Here is a 22,139-nt window from a genome sequence, read left to right on the forward strand (position 1 = left end):
AAAAAAAATCATTTTAGGACTGAAGGAAAAAAATTAAATAAATTGTTTGTCTATTGTAGACAATGAAATAAAAGGTGTGGCTGCCATATCTTTTCTAAGAATTGCAACCACAAACAGTATACAGTATAGCTATTTTTAACAATTTCCCATTTGCAACACATTGTAAGAGTCCGTAAAAGGTCACACGGGTGGCGACATGTAGCATTTGTGGTTGTTTAAATAATCGTGAACGAAAAAGGCAAAGAAAAAGGCTTTTTTAAGAACGTGAAAGGTTACGCTTTCTGCACAGTTCAACGACCAGCACATCCTGGTCCTGGTTCACACTGACAATGACAGCAACAGTTATAAATAGAAAACAAGGCTTCTGTGTTGCTTTCAAGTGCTTGTTACATAAATGTGAACATCAAGTTAAGCAAAAAGTAATAGTGGAAACTGAGCCCTCTGCAAAACGTGCTGCTCTTCCGCTTCAGGCTTGCCTTGAGGATTCCTCAAGTAAGACGGAGACCAGAGCATGCTTGCATTTGTTAGTCACTCAGCCAGTCCCCTTTCATGCCCCATAAATGGCGTACACTATAATCAGTGCTTCTTTTTAAAATTCTATTAACATGTTAATGAAGATATTGTGCCGTTTTGTTGCTGTTGTGCAAACCAGCAAAAATCCACACGTACAGATTTCATGAAACTATTTGAGATGTGTCTTCTACAAAAATCTATCTTTTTAACATGATGCTAAAATGTAGACTTCATGAAGCTAATGCAACTTGTATGTATGTGTGTGTCCTGTTGTAATGACCCGAGAGCGCTAATATGATGGTGAAAGAGAAAATCCCTTCACAAAGGTATGTAACCTCACAGATCAAGCCTCTTAACTGATTAAAGCTTTACCACAGGTTGCGCTCCCTGCAGCCATTTGCAGGTCAGCCTCCTGCCGTTACGGAACAAACTGGCATCGACACTGATTAGGATCTTCAGACCTGTTGCTATCTTCATGGAAACAATTAAGATTAACAGGTGAAAATGCAGAATGAAGGACTCCAGGACCACTAGATTCATTTGCTTTCAAATTGACTGCAGTACTCAAACAAGGGAAACAGTCTCATTTCATTCTGTATTGTTAGAATGACAGTGCATTACTCCAACAAACACCATCCTGATGTTATAGGTCCAATTATCTTTTAAAGTTCTTTTATTTTTTCCACCTCAATTTTAACCCAGTTTGTCCACTTCAGCCACCCAGCTATGTACTTGTGTCCACACTTATCCGCTGTGTCACAGCTGAGGGGAATAAAAGTAGGTCGACTGAATATGTAAAGGGGCCCTTAAAAGGGGCTACCCAGCAGGATAGATCATTGTCTCCTAACGGAAGGTATGATAAATATGTGTAGTCCAAGTATTAAAACAGTGAAAAGTGTGCCCTCCTTATATGAACTACAAACAAGCCACCTTGATGTAAATAAACATTTAAGGTTTTATGTTTTGGATAAAAGGATAAGGGTTGGGAAATAACTGTAACTCAGCATTTTCTAAAGTCATGCATGTGCTGTTTTGTGTGTGTGTGTGTGTGTGTGTGTGTGTGTGTGTGTTTGGCTTCTCCGTAATGCACTGGGTGCTCTTATTCAACTGATGCTCTATTTGTGGAAGTATCCATGGTGATAATGATTTGCAGTCATGGAAAAAAGGGCGGATGGACAAGTGGACGCATCTATTTGGCACACATGTGATCTCTGCTCTTCCTGCCAGTTTATTTACCCGCTCAAACAAAGGCTGGGAGAGTCTGATACGGGTTACGAGGGTAAGGGTGTTTTTTAATAAGTTCCTGAAAATCCTGGATGATAAAATGAGGGAATGACACGGAGGAACGGAGAGGTTAGAGCGTTCTGACGCCTGACACAGAGGTCAGATCCTAAGAGCGATACCTAGAATCACAACCTGATTTAATAATTCCCGCTCTATCGGGGAGGCTGTTTTGGACAGACAAAAAGTCTCACTCAACAGAAGCAAGCTCATTGCTCATCTTACTTCTCTCTGAAGTTCACTGTGGGGTGATTTCATAACAGCAGTCCAGTAACGATAAAGACAACAAAGACCAGACCATCAGTCACCACCCAATCAAAGCAGACATTTATATTAAAGTGTCCAAAGTGGAATCTAAATATTACCCTTGGTGCTGCGTGCTGACATCGTTTTCTCTGATGCTTTAAAGCTACAGCGTTGTGTCACAGGATTGAGGACATCGCGTTATTGTGACATTAATTTAAAGCTATCGAATGCATGACACAGTGTGTGACAAAGTAAGTATTTCAGATCTCTTCAGGGACTCGAAATATCTGTTACTATGACAGTTATGAAAAGCTGTGGGTGGTTCAGCTGCAGGAAAAAAAAGTTTCATCAAAACTGTTCTTCCGAACTTAAAAGTAAAATGAAACTGGTTTCTTGGCGATGCAGATTATACTAGACTAAGATAACCAATCAACTAGTGTGTGCAAATGTAGAGATGGTACATTAGGCATCTGTCATCCCACTCGGCGTGCTTTAGCTTATCAAAATCATGGCGGTAAGATAGAGGGTAGACAACGGATGAGTCAAGAGGGAAGAGAGAAAGACAGAGAGTTGGCTTGGCTTGGCTTGGTGCTGTCAGGGTGGTTAGATAACTGAAGGTCAGGGGCAGAATGTACTGTGCAGTGAGTCGCAGCGGGCTCTGAAATACTGCAGGCTGGGGAGACTGGGCGAGCTCTCTGCCCACACCTGACCTCAGCACCTTTCTCCCTTCCTCCACTCTCTTCCATAATATACCTAAGCTCTCTCTGTCTTAATTTTCCTCTCGTTCTCCCTGGTGGGCAAGACATGCATTCTTTCATTAGCTTTAAGTCGTTTCTATTTTATCCGCTTAAATGTATGCTCTGCTGATGGGCTTGGAGTAAACATCTACTGCATTACTTTGTCCATCTTTCACATCGAGGAGGAATTTTGGACAACTCCTCTTTACTGCGTTGCTTCAGTTCATTGAGGTTTTCAGGCATTCGCTTATGCACAGTCCTGCCAGAGTATTTCAAGTAGGTCGAGGTCTGGACTAGGCTGCTGTAGCACCTTGACTCTTTTATTTTTCAGTCATTCTGCTTAGATTTGCTGTTTTTCTTGGGACCATTGTCCTGTTGCATGAGCAAAGCTTTAGCTGTCAGACAGATGGCTTCACCTTCAACTCCAGAATACTTTGGTACACAGAGGAGTTCATTGTGGTTTAAATGACAACAGGTGCCCAGGTCATGTGGCTGCAAAAGAAACCCAGATCATCAGCCCTCCAACACTGTCCTTGAAAGTTGGTGTGAGGTGATTGTGCTGTGTTTGTTTTTGCCAAATATAGTGCTGCGCATTGTGGTGAAACATTTTTCCACTTTGTTCTCATGTGTGCAAAAAACATTGTACCAGAAGTCCTGTGGTTTTTCAGATGTATTTCACATGCTACTGACCTGGTATATTTCTATGGAAGCAATAAGTGGGTACTTAGTTTTTCATTGTACCTTTTAAAACTTTGGTTTGTTTGTTTTTTTGCACAATACTGTATTTTCGATATGAATTTGACCCATTTGTGTCTACATGTCAGCTGATAATCGTACATCCAATGCTAACTCTTTCTCGCATATGAAACAACCAGAGATGATAGCAGAACTCATGTTTACTTGATAAAACTACCTACATTTAAAAATGCTGATGTTTAGGACTTAAATGAAACAGTTACTCATCAGAAAAATGTAGCTCAAATGTCAAAAAGTGTTCAATGTCTCAAATGCATTTTCTATACACAACCACATCATAGGATGTTAATACACATGAGCAAATGTGTGAGCAGCACTTGTGTGATGTTTTAGTTAGTTATATCTGCAGTATTTGTAGCTACAATAAAAAACATTTAGCTTGGTTTGGTGGTTTCCCGTTTTGGGCTATGGCCCAGATGTTCTGCCCAGATGTTGCCCAAAAGATGGTTCCAAAGATGATGAAGTGATTAGTGGTATGAAGTTCTGTTACAAAACTTAGCATATAGCATAAATCACTGTAAGCAGCCCATGCTATAAGCATGTGTATGACTACATCTGTACTTGTCTGTATGAAACACACAGGTCATATCTTTGCAGCTAAACCTGTTGTTAACCATGCTTTGCTTGTAGGAACACTAACACCTATCCATGCCAGACAGCAGTAGGGAGAGAGCTACTCGGGATACTGGTGCATTTCTCGATGGTGCACTACTTTTTGTGTTTAATGAGGGAGAAAAGTGACTCTGACTGAAGAGAATCTGTAACACAAAGGGTCACCTTGCTTTTCTTAAGTTTTCTCTGTTTTTTTCATTTGGAAAAGCTCAAGTGTAATCTGCATACGGAGCAGCTCACAGTTGAAGGTAACCCGTTGTTTACAGATTAAATCACGATCCTTCGACAGAACAGGCTGACCCAAATCGTTAAGGTCAGAAGAAAAAAAAAAGAACCCAGATGAATCGGGATTGTTACAGTTGTGTTTGTGTGTGTGTGTGTGTGAATAATACACACCTGCTTGTGCATAAGGGAAAATGTTAGTGTTAAGACCCCTGCAGCGGTCTCTGGGCCAGTGTCATGTGCGAGTGTTTGTGAGTGTTTGAGGATCCTGTAGTGAGGGTAGAGTATTGTATTTCTATTTTATTTATTAGCCTCTTATATAAGCACCAGCAGGGGGAGGGGACATACTGAGACAGGGGAAAAGGGCACCGAGCTATGAAATACAATCAGAGTGGACAGAGTTGAACTGTTATTGAAGTAAGTCAACAAATGGCAGAAAAAAAGGCTTTTCACTACATAGACTTATTCCGATTATTGAGTCTTCTAAAATGTGTATTCTCTGAAAACAATTTGGCTCAGTGTTAGCCCAATGATGGACTAGCGATCAGTCCAGGGTGTAACCTGCCTTTGGTCCTGTGACAGCTAGGATAGTGTCCAAACCCCTGTGACCACGAACTGGATAAACAGTTAAGAAAATAGTTGAATGGATAACCACCACATTCTTCAGAGACTGAAACTGTTACTTATAGCCCAATCCGTACCAACAAAACAAAAGTGATGCTACCTACTTGTGTTATGGTCTCCACAGTTTGAAGCATTAATTTTAGAATTGTGTCCACTGCCTTGTTGGTTTTTGGTATCTTAAGTGACCAGATGAGTTATCAGGCTGCAGCCATAGACTGTATACATGAGACAAGTATCAATCCCTGCGAATTGGTGTGAAAAGGCAACAACACCAAACAACACAGGTTCAAATGGTTCAAAAATGCTGATGTGAGCCCCCCTCCAGCAAAAAAAAAAAAAGACAGGGTCTGAACCAGACTCTGCTGTTGTTATTTTATTTTATTTTGTTTTGTTTTATTTTGAAGGAACACATTTTATTTTATTAAACTTGAGAGTCTATGGGAGGCAGCTTCAATTGGCCACTGAATGAGCTGGGTTTTTTTTGCACATCCATGTTGGCTTTATTATTCAGCCCTGGAAATGGCTACTACTACTGTGTGGGACAAATCATAGACTGTAACCAAGCCGTGTAACCTTTGTGACCAATTATTTCACGAGGTTCTGGTGATATAGAAAACCCAAATGCAAGCCTTGGAGAAAGATAGAATACAATAGAATAGAATAGAATAGCCCTTTATTGTTATTGTACATGTACAATGAAATTGTAGGTGAACCACACTGACTGTGCCAGAATAAAACATAAATAGTAGACAGCAGGAATAAATAGCAAACAGTTAGGAAGATGAAAAAAAAAAAAACACAGAACAAACCTTCAAATTCAACAACAAAATACAAGAAAAAAACAACAACTAAAAAACAAACATGCGTAAATAGAGACAGGGGAAAACAACAGACACTCACAGACATGAAGGAACACAGGGCTGTACACTCAGCAGCTATTTCATTAATAATATCTCGCTAGTATCATGTTTGCAGTAGAAGGTTCTTCTTTCAGAACAAATTCACAGATTCAACAGAGGTTCAAGAAAGTGCCTGAAACATTCATCAGAAATGCTCGTCCATCTTGACATGACAGTTTCACACAGTTGCTGCAGATCAGTGACGAGAAACTCCCATTCCACCAGATTACATAAGTGCTCTACTACTCTGTGCAGTGACTATGGAAGCTGTTTGGTGTCAAGGAACTTCTGTGATGAAACCAGTTTGAGATTATTTAAGTTTGTGACATAGTGCGTTATCCCACCGGAAGCAGTCATCACAAGATGGGTACCCTGTGGACATAAATAGCTGGATAACAATAATAAGGTTGGGTCCAACATTTACATGATGCTGAGTTGGTACTAAGAGGCCTAGAGTCCATCCATCCGTCTATCCATCCATCCATTTTCTTTTGCTTATCCAGGTTTAGGTCAGGGGTCCAGCAACCTACACACAAAAGTAAATAAGTAAAATGTATCTGTTACAAAGTGCTTTACAGCAGCGGGGGTTTTTTTGCGCCACGGACCGATTTATGCCCGACAATATTTTCAAGAACCGGCCTATAAGGTGTCGCGGATAAGTACAACAAAATAAAACTAGTACCGGTACTGAAAAAAAGAAGATTTATTCATAACACATGTGAAAAGACCCAGGAAAACCGAGTTAACGATAAAAACGATAACAAAATAACGCTAAAAGCCGATAAAAACCCTGAAAACCATACATTTCACACACGAGCATCAACTCTCGCGGCCCGGTACCAAAGGACTCATGCACCGGTACCGGTCCGTGGCACGGGGGTTGGGGACCGCTGCTTTACAGAGCTCACACCTCTCTCTCCCCAGCCACCTCCTCCAGCTCATCCAAGGGAACATTTAGGCGTACCCAAGCCAGCTGAGAAACATAATCTCACTAACATGTCCTGGTCTCACCCCGGGGATGTCCCAGAGCCACGATGTGTCTTGTATCTTTATGAGCATGCTAATCGTCTTGTAACCTGCTTGTGTTCACAATCTCCTTCTTTCAGGTATTAAGCCAACTATCTTGGCCTCACTGTTACTGTACGCTCTTTTCAGAATACACTTTGCCACCATGGGAGGCGCTTGGTCCACCTTTGCTCCTATTAACTCGGTATGCTCAAGGTTTTTTGCTTGGACCTCTTCTCTACACCATGTATATGCTCTTCCTTGGTCAGATCAAATCTCTACTAGCTTTTTTTCCACCTAATGAACATCTCTCAACTTTGTCCATCACTCACTGACTCTGCAGCAGAGACCCTTATCCATGCCTTTGTCTCCACCTGGATGGATCATTGCAATGGGGTCGTGTTTTGGATTTCCACCAAAGCCCAGGACAGAACTCAGCCACCAGGTTTCTAACACCCACTAGCTCTGAGAACATATCACCCCCACCCTCATAAATCTCCACTGGCTCTCGTTTAAGTCACGCATTACTTGCAAGATCCTTCTTCTCTTCAGTACCTGTCTGACCTGCTGCACCCATACACAGAGTCTTCAGTGTGGCTCCTTGTATGGGCCACACTGAAGGCTCCCCTTAGAAATCAGTGTTATCAGACCACAGACAGTATTAACAGTAATGTCATCCAATGGTTTCAAAAGTTCTGCTCTCGAGCCTTGAGATCAATGCTCCCACTATCACTGTCTTGGTTGCAAATAGCTGGATTTGACAAGGTTGAAGAATTGCCAATCACAGATCAGCCCCCATTTTGAAACTGTATGACCAAGATTTTAAAAACAGAGCCTGTAAGCCCATAAACCCATCAGGAAATATCCTTCTCCCACAGACTTCTATAAGACTGGAGGTCTGTTTGTACCCACAGCTATGGTTACTCAGCAGCCTACAGATAGACTGCAGGTCTAAGGCACTTGCACAGTGGCTTCACTTTTCAGACCCAGAAGCTTCACCCATGTTTTATACTGTCTCTGATTCAGACACATGGAAACACATCATTGTTTACTTAGAGTAGCACCTAGCATAATACTGACCTAGCCACTGCCTTCTCTTAGGTCCTAGTTGGCAGAACAGTGCACAATTTAGCCCCAAATTACAACCTCCAAGGTGACTTGTGTTTTGCTGTGCAGTTGCAAGTCTTTACCTTCTCTGCGCTGGTCTGCCACAAGCACAAAATATGTGATGTTACAGATTCCAGGTACAGGCTGAGCAGCAGGCAGATTGCTATAAGAAACATCAGAGGTGATACAGAAAAAGAGAGAGAAGAAAACAAGAAAAAAGAGGGTAAAATGCTGCAGTCCTCTCCTCTCTGCCTCACCCTTATTCAGTCAGTGCTGACTGTGTAGCAGTGCCTCCCTCACTCCCCCACTCCTTACTGTGTGAAATTGGGTTTACATAACCTACTGCAGTCTGAGATAACGCAGCGCACCACGACTGGCGACATCTTCTCCTTAAAGGCAACAAAGACACACAACATTTGCATGAAGCAGCATTAAACATTCATGGCAGTACCATGCATAGACTAGTATGTGGTATACTAAAGGCTACTGTTTCTGCACGCCATTGTTGTGTGCAAAAACACGTATGTACAAACATCTGCGCGCTCACAGGCCTCTTCTGAGTAAACGAAATGGAAAACGCTAACGCTATTCCATCACTCATTGCTGTCGCCCACAGCAATGAGTGGTTTAGGTGCATAAAAATATCCATAGCTCTTTAAACACTGCCGTCCCCCTCTTGCACATAAGGCTGTACCATGTGAACAGTATTCAAGAGTTCTTTGATATGTTCTCTTGCAATGACAGTAGTCTCTGGATACATCAAAAGTATGTGTGTGTGTGAGCGCAGCACAGAGGGGCCGTTGTCAAGAGAGAGAATGCACCCATTTTATGCAACTCTTACTTAATCACTTCGTGTTTTACCAGTTTTGTATTGGCTTGTTGGCTACAGCCAGTTCTGTCTGGATGGAGCTGGGCAAGAGGTCACTTTCCAGGGCTGTTATCTATCTGGGAACCCAGTTCAATGCTTGTGTGTGCGACACTCTGCGTCATTCTGGCTGATGAAGTTGAATCAGTTACCAGGATTGTTGTTCCCTACATTCTCCTCTTACGGTGTAGCTCAAAAGGGATCAAGTCACATTACCTCAGTCAGCCTCATTTGTTTTCTAACAGCTGGAGGACTGACGTACCAACTGGACTGGACTGAACCCTTTCCTAGTAAAGGTCCTGGTAAAGCTTCAGGACTTGAATTACCTAATGAATTAGCCAATAGCAGCACATGAAGTTCATCTTGAGGGTGTGTTTTTAATGAAGATTTTTTTTAAAAAAAATAGGTGAAAGTAAGAGCCTATAAAGAAGTGCATTTTGAAATAAAGCCTATTAGACTATACCAAATCAGCATTTTGACAGAGTGACATATTTGAGCATACAGAAAAAAATGTTTTAAAACTTATCAAGTTGATGAATTTGAAAAGATTGTAAGCCTAAGATTAATATTTTCATACTGGTGATCCCACTAATGCTACTGGCTGACATTTGGCACCAGAATTAGTTTTGTATTTTCCAAAACAGTTTCTATTTTTTTTTATTTAATATTGACTTTTGGTTTTGTTTTGTTTTGTTTTGTCTTGTCTGGCAGCGTTTGCAATCTTTCAGATCACAATTCTGATTGCAAATGCTGCATTGTGGTGCTGAACACATTATGCCTTTGCTAGAACAGCTATGGAGAGTCTCTATAGGCTCTTCTTGTTCATCTTTCATCTGTTCGTTTATTCGTTTGTTTTTGTGTCATTTCAGATATTGCATCATATGTGGAATAGTATGGCAATGTCTAAGGCAAGACAGGCAAGAGACAAAAAAAGAAGTGGTGGTGGGGGGATAGAAATGGGGGGAATAAAAACAAATACCAATGCACAATGTATCACCAACTGGTGCACCTGTAAGAGACAAAGGAAACTCCCAAACAAACATACAGCACCTGGAACACACACAAAAAAAGAAAAAGCACAGATACATAAATCAACAATCTTCTTATAGTGTGTGTGTGTAAGAGAAAGAGAGAGCGAGTATGAGTGAGTGTCGAGGAGACGATATACCTGCTGCTCCGTCTGTGGCTTGTAGTTAGACTCGAGGACCACAGCGCTGTCTTTTGTAGCCATTTCCCTCGTTGCCGGGTTGTGATTTTCGTGAAGGAGATGCTCTCATGACTCATCGAGTGACCCCTCTGACCAGCCAATCGTTGGTATGCAGTCTGCTGACGTCTTTTTGAATCGGTTGGAATCCCGGCAGAGAAGGTTCTGAAAGAGAACTTGGTACCAGGTCCTATGACCAACCCAAGCAGGTGCTAACGTATAAGGGTCTTTAGAGTTGAGTTGACCCTTTTCGCTGTCACCATCTTGATATTTTGAAACCAGATGTGATGAGTGAGGGGTGGATCTGACTCACACAGCAGTGTCTAGTCCACAACAAGGTACAGTTATGGAGCTCAAACTGCCCCACTGACATCCTTAAATATGTATGAAGGTACAGCTTCAACTGCTGGATCAAACCATAAAATTCTTCCTGCTGCTGACTGCTTATGAGAATGGGATTAACCCAGAACCTGTTTCTTCCTATTCATGATTAGAACGATCAGTGTCAGCTCATTGTCACTTGGTGTTGACTTCATTTGTTTGACATTATGAGTTTTTTTGAGGATACAGTTTTTGCAAAAGCAATGCTTCCCTTTTATATATACAAAAACGTATTGGTAAGTTAAACCGCTTGGTTATTACAGATAGGCTCTAGTAGTACATTGGTAAATATATAATTTGCCAAATAATAATGTAAGAAAACAAACCCTAAAATGCCGTAAATGTTTCATGAGGTTGTCATGAATCAAGTGAAGTGATACTTCACTGTTATAGTGGCTGCAGCTGCCTGTGTTGGTCTCAACCTGCACATTGCTCAGTGAAGCAAACAGGTTGTTTATGCAGTTTGGAGAATAATAAGCCAGGTTAGCTTGCCAATAGTAACACTAATTAGTGTTTCTTTTACAGCATTTAGCTGCAGGCAGGCTGTCATATCTCATTTTAATATGAGATTTAAAATGTTTTCTTTGTTTATATGACTATGTTATTCAAATCTGCAGGTTTTCTGTGAGATTTTACATCTTCTAAAACCCTTGGTGTCCTGACAGTTGAAACAGTGACGATTTGGCAATAATAACGGCACCGATCTATGGTTGACAATTTAAAAGGGTATCTATTAGCAGGCCCTATAAGGGCTGGTTGTTTAGCAGAGGTGTAGCAATGGCATGGGTTAGAAAATCAGAGGGGGTGCCAGTGAAAGCTTGGGACTTCCCACAGCTGCTTGTACAGGAAGAAGTAGATATTCCTACTCCTTCCTCTGCAGGCAGGTTATTGAGGGGGGATCTTCTCCCACAGAACTAGAGCTCCTTTGTCTCAAACCCCAAATCCTCTAATCTCTCGTGTCTTCTATCAGGTGGGTTTTGGCATCGTCTCCTCCTCTGACAACACTACACTCCCCGGTTCTTTCCTGAAACATTCACACGAACGGCAAAAAACCCAAAACAAAACCAAAAAACCCCACCACCTCTAAACCAGCGCACTGAAAACACTGGTCAATTATGTGTGTACATGAGGGAGAGGAACAGAAATGGCAGATGCTGCTTCTATGCCATTAACTTAATCTTTTGGCAGCCCACAGCAATTATGCCAATAACAGCCTCCCCTCGAAACGTAACAGTTTGTTTCATAACATCGCAACAGCGTGATTCATATATATATGATTCATAGTGTTAAAAAGATGAAGAGGCCTCGAGAAGCTTTGGTTACATAAAACAACCGTTTTTTGTTTTTTTATTTTTTTATTTCTCACCTCTTCTGTACACAACATAAACAAGCAAACACACAGACACAGCCACCCACACACAGGTCATAAGAAAATATACAAAAAAATATGGCTGTTTATATGCCATGTGGGCTGAGCACTGATAATACAGTGGAATGATAAGGGAAGATGAATTATTCGTCGTCGTCTTCCTCGTCTTCTTCGTCGCTGATGACATATTTCTTTGCCTTTTTGGTAGCCGTTTCCTCGTCATCTTCTGCCTTTCTCTTGCCTGATCCCTCGCCCTCCTGTGACAGGAGTACAAACAGCGTTCAGTTACACTTCAACAGTGAGTGCAGAAAAGCATCCCTACTCTGAAGAGTCTAGCATTTGCTGTCCTGCTTAGTTACAAAGGATAATGAGAAAAGTTGGCTTTTTTTCTACACGGTGTCCTGCCTCACACCGCCCCCTGTCTGTCAACCACATCACTGCACCTACCTCGTCACTGTCCAACTTCTTAGCCTTCATCAGCCTCTGGGCTTTATCGTCATCAGAACCTTCATCACTGTCTGATGAGTAGATCCTGGCTCGCTCCTCTGTACGTGAGGCAGAAAGAGAAGAGCGTGTGCATCAGGCCTCTGTAGCTCCCAAACACGTCTCAACATACGAGGAAAAAAATTATACAAACAAAACGACAGCAGTCAATGTGAAACGCAGTCATCCTCACCTCTCAGGCCACTTCCACCCTTATACTTGCTCTTGATGGCTGCGAGGCTGATCGCCTCCTCGCCCTCTTCCTCGTCGTCATAGCGATCGGGCTCCAGGTAGCTGCTGCTCAGGCCTCTCTGATGCTGCTTCTCCCTTATCCTCCTCTGCTGGGACTCCCTGCGGATGGAGGCACGCAGCCGCTCCTCCTCTTTCTGCCAAGACAGACCCGAGTGGCGAGTTTATACAAAAATCATTTCAAGGCATTTAATTTCTAGCTGCTTAGTTGTTAATTGTTTTCCCCCAAACACACTGAGAAAAAAGGTCGCTTTTTATGTTAGGTGTGGGAAAAGTCTAATTAATTTCCCTTTAAAGCAATAAGCTGGCCTTGTTGGAAAAACCAATAAGAAATGAGCCTATTATTCATTTTTGCTCTAAAGTACATTTACCCTGCTTGTTGTTCAGCAGGACAACTGCAGGCAGAGTAAGGACAAACAAGAGAAGGGGTCATTACTTTCTAAAACATTTGCCCTCCTGCCCAGTTTAAGTTTGATCAGCTAGTGCCAGTTAGTCAAAAAATTTGCTTCAATAACCTTTAACTTTAAACAGGAACACACGCTTACTCAGTCTGAACATTATTAGGCATCTACAATGTCTATATCAAACCTTACTATCAAAAGAGCCGTTTTTAAGCAATTCTTGAACCCTCAAAAAACATATTTGAGTCTTAATGTTCCTACTTATTTAAGCTACCTGCCATACGTTTGCAGTGGCAAAAGAATTTCCCAGCTTTCACAGAATAAACTGTCTACTGTGTATAACTTAGCCCATCAGTATTACTAATATATCTAAATACTTCAAATCTTTTACCACATGTGACTACTCTTCACGATCATGATTATTTAGTGCTTTAACTTTGCATTTTCATTACAATAATACTGTGTTTTCTAATCTAATCAAATTCATTTATCATGTTCTTATTTTTATTACCAACAATGAAACAATTGTGAAGAGAGGGAAAAAATATCCATTAGCTTGTTTCAGCATACTTTGAAACAGAAGCTTGACTTGGGTAACTATAAAGCAATGCTGTTTACTTTGAGTCCTACCTGAATCCAATCAAAAGGAGGCTACTTTGATAGTAAATAAAACAATATAACAGTCTAATATCTTTAGTTTCAATTTGATTTTGACTAAAGCCAGCAGTGTTGGTGGTGAAAGCAAACAAGTATTCCTTATCCATTTTTCCTGCATGGATCTCCAGAGCCACAGCTTCAACACCCCATGGTCTTTAGAGCAGGAGTGGGCAGTTAATGTGGGTACACGACAACCTGTGGCCCCCTCTGCCCACCATTGCTCTTGAAATCTACACATTGCGCAGCTACTGAAGCTCCCATTATGATTAGCTTTGACTGTCTGCCCAAAGGCTAGATCAGTGTCAGAATTATGACACTGCAGAGGCGATTAGAAACTGTGGAAACTTAAAAGATATAGAAAACCTATAAACAAAGACTGCTGTGGGCTACTGGTGTGTTTTTTGTACTTTAGTGCAAGCTTAAGGCTTTCGGTCACCAATTACCACCCTTTTCCATATCTACTACATTTTAGCTGCTCCTACCACATCTAACAGATGTCATGCTTTTTCTTAAAAGTAAAGCAGCCTGATTTCAGCTGCTGGTACTGAAACAGCCGGTTTGGAAAAGACCTAAACCCAGTAAAGTAGAGGCACAACAGGGGGAATGACCTATGAGGTATACTGAGATCACACCTGAAATCCACATTCTGTGGAAATGTGAGATTGGCATACACTTGTAAAAAGGCACTGACCCTTGTTGCTGTTGAACTGTAATTATGATAACTTAAGAACCACCAACTGGGAGTACTGACTACAAACAATGGGGGAAGCGTAATTGATGTCTAGTATTTGGGCATCTATTGTTAATTATTCAAACTCACACAATCCCCACTGATGCACATTAGACGTCATCATGCAGGGCACGAGTGTTTAAAATACAAAGAGACAAATGTGTGTTTATATGTTTTAAAAGCCATTTTAAGCTAATGCTGCACAGTGAAGAACAATGTAGTCTGCAGTCTTTCTCGAGCTGACAGTAAATGCATCACCACAACTGTAGACTGGTCGACTCGGTTTCCATTTCACTCGCCAATGTGTGACCACATTATGTAAGCATGTCAGGTTATGTTATTATGTAAGCAGCCATGGTGCCTGTCAACAGCTGACCTCATCCGACTCTTCCGGTCTCTGTGGTAACAAAAGAATTCCCACACCGCACTGCTCGTGCTACCTTGATCATTTCATTGCGATGGGACTCGGGATCTCGTCCAGCCATGGGAAGGATTCTGATCTTCTGTGTCTTTGAGCAGCGGTCAGCCAGAGACAGGGTCATCTTCCTGTGGGTGGCGCTGTCTGTGGAGTGGGGTCTGGAAGTGCAGAAAAAACAGCCTGAATAATAACATTTCCCCAGTACGTCTTTATAAAAGTGCATCTCTTAAGAGTGGGAGGTTTTCACACATTTTTTTCCCTTTTCTTCTTTATGAACACATAGATCACACCTCTGTGTTGCAAAAACAGGCAGAAAGAAAAACACAGTATCGACTGCCAAACCTGTTTTAGCCCACACTCATTAAATCTACCTTGTGGAGTTTTTAATATCGCACGGCACGCTTTATTTCTATCTTGGGCAAGCACATTGCACACAGGGCATGTTAAGCATATCCCTGCCAATAATGTAATGCAGAAGGAAACTAAAGCACAAGCTAATTTATAGCTAACTGTCATCTGTATTAGGTCATGCAGCATTAGATACATGCTGGTCTTTATATTGCCCTGTGCTTTCACACATTTTCACGAGCTCCATATAGAGATTAAAAGTTGCACTGAGAACCTCTGATGTTATTTTGTGATGTCTTGCTAATGAGAAAGAGACTCCCACTCTGCTGCTGTGGAATCTCTGTTCACAATGATTCACGGCTACACAGCAACAAGCACTGAGAGCAGGTGTGGATTAAATAAAATACAATAAAATACAAAACAAAATGTGCCATTTTCTTATGTACACCTGTTTGACTGTTCCCTAATAGAAATATATGATCAGCCAATCACGTGGCAGCAACTCAGAGCATGGTCAAGATGGCCTACTGAATTTCAATCTGAGCATCAGAATGAGTAAGAAAGGTGATCTGAGGGGAACTCTGAATGTGATACGGTTGTTGGTGCCACACGGGCTGCCTGACTATTTCACAAAGTGTTGATCTGCTGGATATTTCCCGCATAACCATCTCCAGAGTTTACTGGGAAAGTTTATAAAAAGAGAAAATATGCAGAAGAGCATCTTTGAACGAATATCACATAAAAACCTGGATGCAGCAGCTACAGCAGCAAAAGACCACGCTGGGTGCCACTCCTGTGAGCTAAGAATAGAAACCAGACGCTACAATTCACCTGGGTTCACCAAAATTGAGCAACAGAAGACAAAAACACTGCCTGATCTGATGAGTCCAGATTTCTCCTGTGACATTTAGATGGCAGGTTCAGAATTTGGCATTAAATTCATGAAAGCATGGATCCATCCGGCCTTATATCAAAAGTTCAAGGCGCTACTGGTGGTGGTGTAAAGGGGTTGGGCGCACGTGTACCCCATAGAGTACCAACTGTGCATCACAACACCAAAGCCTATTTACTACTGCTGCTGACCGTGCCCAGTCCATTAACACTATAGGGTACCAATCTTTTAATGGCTCCTTCCAGTAGCATAACACACCATGTCACAAAGCTCAACTCATCTCAAGCTGTCAGGTCAATATGGACCAAAATCTCAGAGGAATGTTTCCAGCACCTTGTTGAATCTCTGCCACAAAGAATTAAAGTAGCTCTGATGGCAAAAGGAGGTCTAATCCAGTACTAGCAAGATGTACCTAGCAAACTGGCTGTTGAGTGTAAATGTGGTCTCATTAAGTAGGCATACATGGATGTAAACAATGCTGGCGCATTAAAAAGCCCCCGATTCTAAGCCAGGTATATGACGTAACAAATTCATCAATTATGTCTGCTTGATTAAAAGAACACACTGTGTTCGTTTGACTTCACCAAAGACATCTGCTGTTGTCGAGTGTCTCACATTATTAGATCCCCACCAATGTTCTTACAATACAAACATTAACCGCTGGCCTCAGCTCCCTCATTTAATGATGACTTATTATAAAAATATCATCACAAATATAATCTATGTATTTATTAAAAATACATTAAATTTAACACAAATCACTCACGGTGCTGAGATCACTCGAAGCTGTGAAGGACACGGAGTCATGTGTCTGTTTGGCTTATTTAAGAAAATGTATTTATCTGTAACCTTAAGTTCACTGTCGTATCACATGACCTCGTGAATGAAGAAGTCTTGTCATACAGTATGTCCTTTAGGTGCTCACATTTTTTTTTTTTTTTTTTTAAACGTGAATTTTCTGGCTTTAAAAGAGTTAAAGGTGCTTTTAAAAGGAAAATAAAAGCATTGTAACCATCTGCACGCTGAGCAGTTCTAATCCTAATCAAAACTCAAATGTTAATGCTCCAAGGGAACAAACCGTAATAATGTTCTGGACACGGAGGCCTGTTGCACACTGAGGCAGGTTTGCCCTCATAGACCCATGTGGGGTGAAAGACAGAACATTCAGGTGGACTTCGGGGGGGGGCGCTAAGAAGCTTAAACAGTTCTTACTGTGAGAAACCTGTGCAGCTTGCACAAGGTGATCCGGGGACTTAAAGCATTCAGTACATTTCTAAATGGAGCCTGAATGAAGGGTGCCATTGTGGTTGCTGCTGTTGTTGTTGTTTGTAGGGGTAGCCCGGAGTTTGTTTAGAACATATTCTACTGTCAGGGAGCCAGACGGAGGAGGAGTCTCCCTCGCAACTCACAGTCTATGCCTAAAAGGAAACAGCAGCCTGTTACCAAAGCCACACTGGCATGTTAGTGCATTACCTGAAAGTGAGTTTGGTTTTGAACACGGCCTGTCCCTGCAGCCCGGTGCCCTGTCGGATGAAAAGGTGATTGTGGTCTCCTTGGAGTGGAGCTTTGTAAACATCGAACACTTCGTTCCCCAGGTGGAGGGACATGCTGTGGAAAGAATGGGAAACTGAAAAGCGTGCCAAGTACAGAGTTATGTCCTGATCGCAGTGTCGCACCCCGCGGCATCCAGCCTGACGTAACACACACCTGCCGTCGGACCATTTGACAATGCGCGCATTGCTCTCTCGGGTTTCATTTCCCTCCTCGTCTCTCTTCGCTCTCCACCGGATTGTGTTCTCCACCTGTGGGGAGAAGATGATGAACATCAGGTGACGTAGGAAAAAAATAAAAATAAAAAATCTGTCACCTGTCATTTCCAGCCTACACAGACCTTCAGTTTGAGCCTGGTCCGCCCCTCTTCATCCAGCATTTCTTCATCCTCAAATTCATCCTCATAGTACTGAGGATCAAACGGCCTAAAAGGAAAAAAAAGAAAAAGAAAAGACAGCGTCAAAAAACATCTAATTATCTTATCATCAAGTGAAAATAATTTTTCCATTTATCTACACTGCACATGCTCTGACCTGGGCTCCACAGACAGGAAATTGGGCAACTTGACAAAATAAAGGTCGGATCCCAGGTCAGTGCTGACTTTTGGGATCTCTACTTCAATACGAGTTTCAGGCGCAGGCTCCTCTTCTGCCTGCTCCCCCTCCATACCATCCTCTGCATCCTAGACACACACACACACACACACACACACACACACACACACGAACAAGTGAACAAACACTGTATAATCCACTGACCCATGACAATAGGGATCAGCTCAGAGAGGCTTAGAGAAAAAGGGGATTTTGGATCTCGTATAAAAGGGACTCGATTAAAGGAGCTTGATGATGAGTGCAGAGAGAGATACAGAGGGTGAGAGAACAGACACATACCAGGGGCTGGCCCGGGGTCGGGGGCTTCTCTGCATCGCTGTCTGAAGAGATGTCGTCCGCTTCTCCGAACAGGTCATCTGCTGCGGTCTTCTTTGCTGCGGAAGAGTACGGATAACTTTCAGTACCATAAAAATATCAAATTAAGCAGCAGAAATAAAAGTCAAATGGTTGCTGCTGCGTTGACCCAGTAAGGTTAGGGCTTACTTTTTGTTTCAGCATCGCTGTCTGAATCGGAATCGGAGGCAGCTTTCGCTTTGGGTTTCCGTCCTATGAAATCATCTTCGCTGTCACTTCCCTTTGCAGACTCTGAAAAACAAAACCAAGAAATGTTATGTATCATTTTCCACATGTCACGTTTATAGTGGAGGCACGGGACACCCACGCACATCTTACAGTAAAGGAAAACAGTTCATCGCCTCGTGCAAAGAGTCTGTGTGAAAAATTAATCTCATATTAACCTCTGAGTTTTAAGCTCGGGATAAAATGTTCACATATGGCCCCAATCCATGAAATTTACTGTGTAAAAAGATTAACCCTGGAGGCTGGCTCAGCGGCAGATCCTGGGGGTTGTACCTGATTTCCTGTTCCTCGGTCCCTCATCATCAGAATTTTCTCCCTCTTCGTCAGAGTAGTGGCGTTTTTCCTCCTCGTCCTCCGACTGGTCGCTCTTAGCTTCTCCACCCCACTTCTCATCTTCCGATTGGTTCTCCCTCCCCGAAGCTTCGCCATCAGTGTGAGGTGTGCCCGGGCCAGACTGCGGAGTCCCAGGATCGCTGTGCATACTGAATAAGAACAAACACGGTAAACATATATTCCGATTTTTATTCCTCTGGAAGTCACTTAATCCCCCATCCACTTCCTTATGACAGATCAAAGACCTGATGCCGTTTCTCAAACTGGAAAAGATACATTTTAGCATCCCGATCTCTGTGCCATCAACAACCTCAGTTAAACAACGGTGAGCTGCAGCCTGTGTGAGACGTCGTACCTTCTGTCTGAGCGAACGCTGCCCCTGTCAGAATGAGGGCTCCCACCGCCAGACATCCCGCTGCCAGCCGGGCTTCCTCCGTCCGACCGGTGACCGCCATCCTCCTCGTCTTCATCCTCATCTCGATGGTCGCGCTCCGAGCCGCTGTGCTGCTCTGCGTCGGAGTGATCGTTGTCCCCGCGGTCTGAGCGCATGCTGGCATCTGACTGGTTCCCCGAGCGCTCAGACTGGTTGTCGCTGCCGCTGTGTTGTTCATCCTCACTGTCGTCTCCAAACAGCTCCTTTTACAGAGAAGACACATAAGTTTAGATGCAGCTCATGACTGTATCGTCACACAGACACACACGCGCCTCAGTCCTTCTACTGCAGACACAGGACACCTTCATTGTGGGATAAACATACTAGATGGTTTGAGGTAGGTTGAAAGTTTATTAACTCAAGTCAATGCAAGATTAACATTACAAAAGAAATACTTCCACAACTTCCACAGTGACTCTGAGGTCACTGTGGAAGTTGAAGCAGCATTTTCAGTGGCTAAATTCACAGCTGAACGACTGATTAGGCGGCTGTCTGAACGATGTCTGCAAAATGCACCTTATTCATGCTGGGCTTGCCAGCCTCCTGGCCTTCGTACTCGTCATCATCATCATCACGCTCCCTCTCGCTGTCACTGCCGCTGCCTGAAGCGTTGCTGACAGAACGAGGCCTCTCCTGCTCCGACTCTGAACCAGAGCCGGAACCAGACTCTGCAAAGAGATAAAGCAGTCCAATTTATTCTAGTTTGTAGTGCCAAACAGATGTTATTCACTCCTCTCACATTACAAATGTGTGACTAAAAAGGTGAAGCTCAGCTTGTTTAAATCCTCATACTCTCCATATACCAGTGTTTCGTTCAAACAAAGCAGGGGTGGGGGCAATCCTGTTTAAAAGAAATAATATTTATTTATAAATAACTACCTTAAGTCTCTTTGGGGTGCAAAATCACAATATTTCTATGGAAAAAACGAGTGATGCCAGAAAAAGCTTCCAATTATCAACTACTTTTGGACAAAAACAAGCAAAGATGATATCAGTTTGTTAACATCAGTAAATGAATCATGCATCTTTAACTGTGGGATCCCTTAAACATCACTGTGTGCACAGCAGCACTGTAAACAACACTGATCCTGCATGACGAGCTCCTTTTTGTGGAATTTTTAGATGATTTCAGCATCAACACAACAAAGTGCTTTGATGGTTTTCCATACGTTGTCTCATACAGACATATAATATATTTATGTCTCTGAATAATACCCATAGAGGATATTTAGACCCTTTTGAATAAATACTGTTATATCTCACAGTTGTTTGTATGGGATTATTTGATGCAATCACAATATTATTTATGTACGGCTGGATCAACAGTGAGTACTGAAATACACAGTGTCATACGGTTTTCTCGTACTGTTCTTCTTTCTGTAAAAATCATTTTAGTAGCAAGTCTGTGGAAATTAAAGATTATGTAGGTGAACTTAGGTGCTGCACCAGTTTGTGCGTGAAGACTATTCTAATTTTGACATAAGGGAATTAAGTTTTTTTAAGATCTTAAAATGTATATTTGCAGTCGTGCTGCTAAAAAACATGAGCGCTGATCCTGCACCACAGCAACAAAACAACTTAAGCCATGGCCCTCCGTCTCAGACACATCACGTGAATCCAAACACTGAAAAACGATTTTTAAAAAAAGAAAAAAAGAAAGTAAAAGAAAAATGAAACTAGGTAAAGGATAAAAGAACTCCACGACGGTTTCCATTAAAGCCAACGTTTAAAACACATTAACATTATTAACGTCTGCCTCGATATAATGAACATCCGCGAAACGTTCCACTCTCGCGTTAAAGCTCACCTCTGCTTCGCAGCTGCGCACAACGCGGCACTCATCTAATTGCACAAACTGATGATTAAACAATATAAGCCACGAGTTTCGGGCAACATTACCTCGCTGGTCGTTGTCGCTGTCCCCATCGCTCCCGAACAATTCATCCATGTCCGCCATTTCTTCCAAACTGTAGTAAAACGTGACCTACAGGATATAATTACTGGGTTTAAGGATTTTGGATCCGGGTCAAGCTGAGCTTAAGTGATGTAATAAATCTAGTCAACCGCCAGGGGGAGAAACAACACCTGCTTAGCTTCTAACCAAAGAATATTCGTTTATGTATACTTTTATGAAAACATCGTTATCTCTCTCCCCTCTCCCCCCCCTCTCTCTCCCCATATATATATATATATATGTATATATATAAAGAAAAGCACCCTAACAGATAACTAAATACACATCACGAATATATATCACTAAGTAGGCAGTGATATAGCAGAGAGGGTGTAATTTATTTTAAACGTGTACATAGATAGCAAAGTCTGGTTAAATTTAAACCTGGCTATTCGGAGTGTTTTATGGTCTCCTGTCTTTGTTCTGTAGTCTTTTTTCATTACTTTCCTTTGCTTGTAATAAATTCTGCAATGGCACACATATAATGTGGCTTTGTGTGTGGGAATAGCAGCTGTGTGACACTGGACGCTATTGTTCACTTTATAACAGCAGGCGTTGTGATGCTGTGGAAAGCTATATTAAAAAAAAAGAAAAAAAAAAAAAAAGCACAACTGATGAATTCATGAATGCATCAAAAACACCGGTAGGAATATTACAGTGGTGTTTATGGCTTAAG

General features: G+C 42.1%; 1 protein-coding gene and 1 long non-coding RNA gene across 2 annotated transcripts; both read right to left on the reverse strand.

The window, feature by feature from the left end:
- Positions 1 to 5,647: 5,647 nt before the first annotated feature.
- Positions 5,648 to 8,269, reverse strand: LOC148106427 (uncharacterized). Its single transcript, XR_015719385.1, has 2 exons — positions 8,086 to 8,269; positions 5,648 to 6,416 (listed from the first exon to the last, which is right to left on the reverse strand). It is a non-coding gene; the product is annotated as an uncharacterized LOC148106427 (long non-coding RNA).
- A 3,518-nt stretch (positions 8,270 to 11,787) lies between these two features.
- Positions 11,788 to 21,500, reverse strand: leo1 (LEO1 homolog, Paf1/RNA polymerase II complex component). Its single transcript, XM_087840229.1, has 14 exons — positions 21,409 to 21,500; positions 20,026 to 20,177; positions 19,432 to 19,712; positions 19,017 to 19,225; positions 18,648 to 18,749; positions 18,444 to 18,538; positions 18,084 to 18,232; positions 17,891 to 17,975; positions 17,707 to 17,801; positions 17,473 to 17,607; positions 14,782 to 14,917; positions 12,498 to 12,690; positions 12,269 to 12,366; positions 11,788 to 12,078 (listed from the first exon to the last, which is right to left on the reverse strand). The coding sequence occupies exons 1-14, from the start codon at positions 21,464 to 21,466 to the stop codon at positions 11,965 to 11,967; spliced, it is 1,902 nt and encodes a 633-aa protein (XP_087696355.1). The 5' UTR covers positions 21,467 to 21,500; the 3' UTR covers positions 11,788 to 11,964.
- Between the last annotated feature and the right edge of the window lie 639 nt (positions 21,501 to 22,139).

This window comes from Neolamprologus brichardi, chromosome 1, assembly GCF_056152115.1.
Source record: "Neolamprologus brichardi isolate AB-2024 chromosome 1, ASM5615211v1, whole genome shotgun sequence".
Taxonomy (NCBI): Eukaryota; Metazoa; Chordata; class Actinopteri; order Cichliformes; family Cichlidae; genus Neolamprologus; species Neolamprologus brichardi.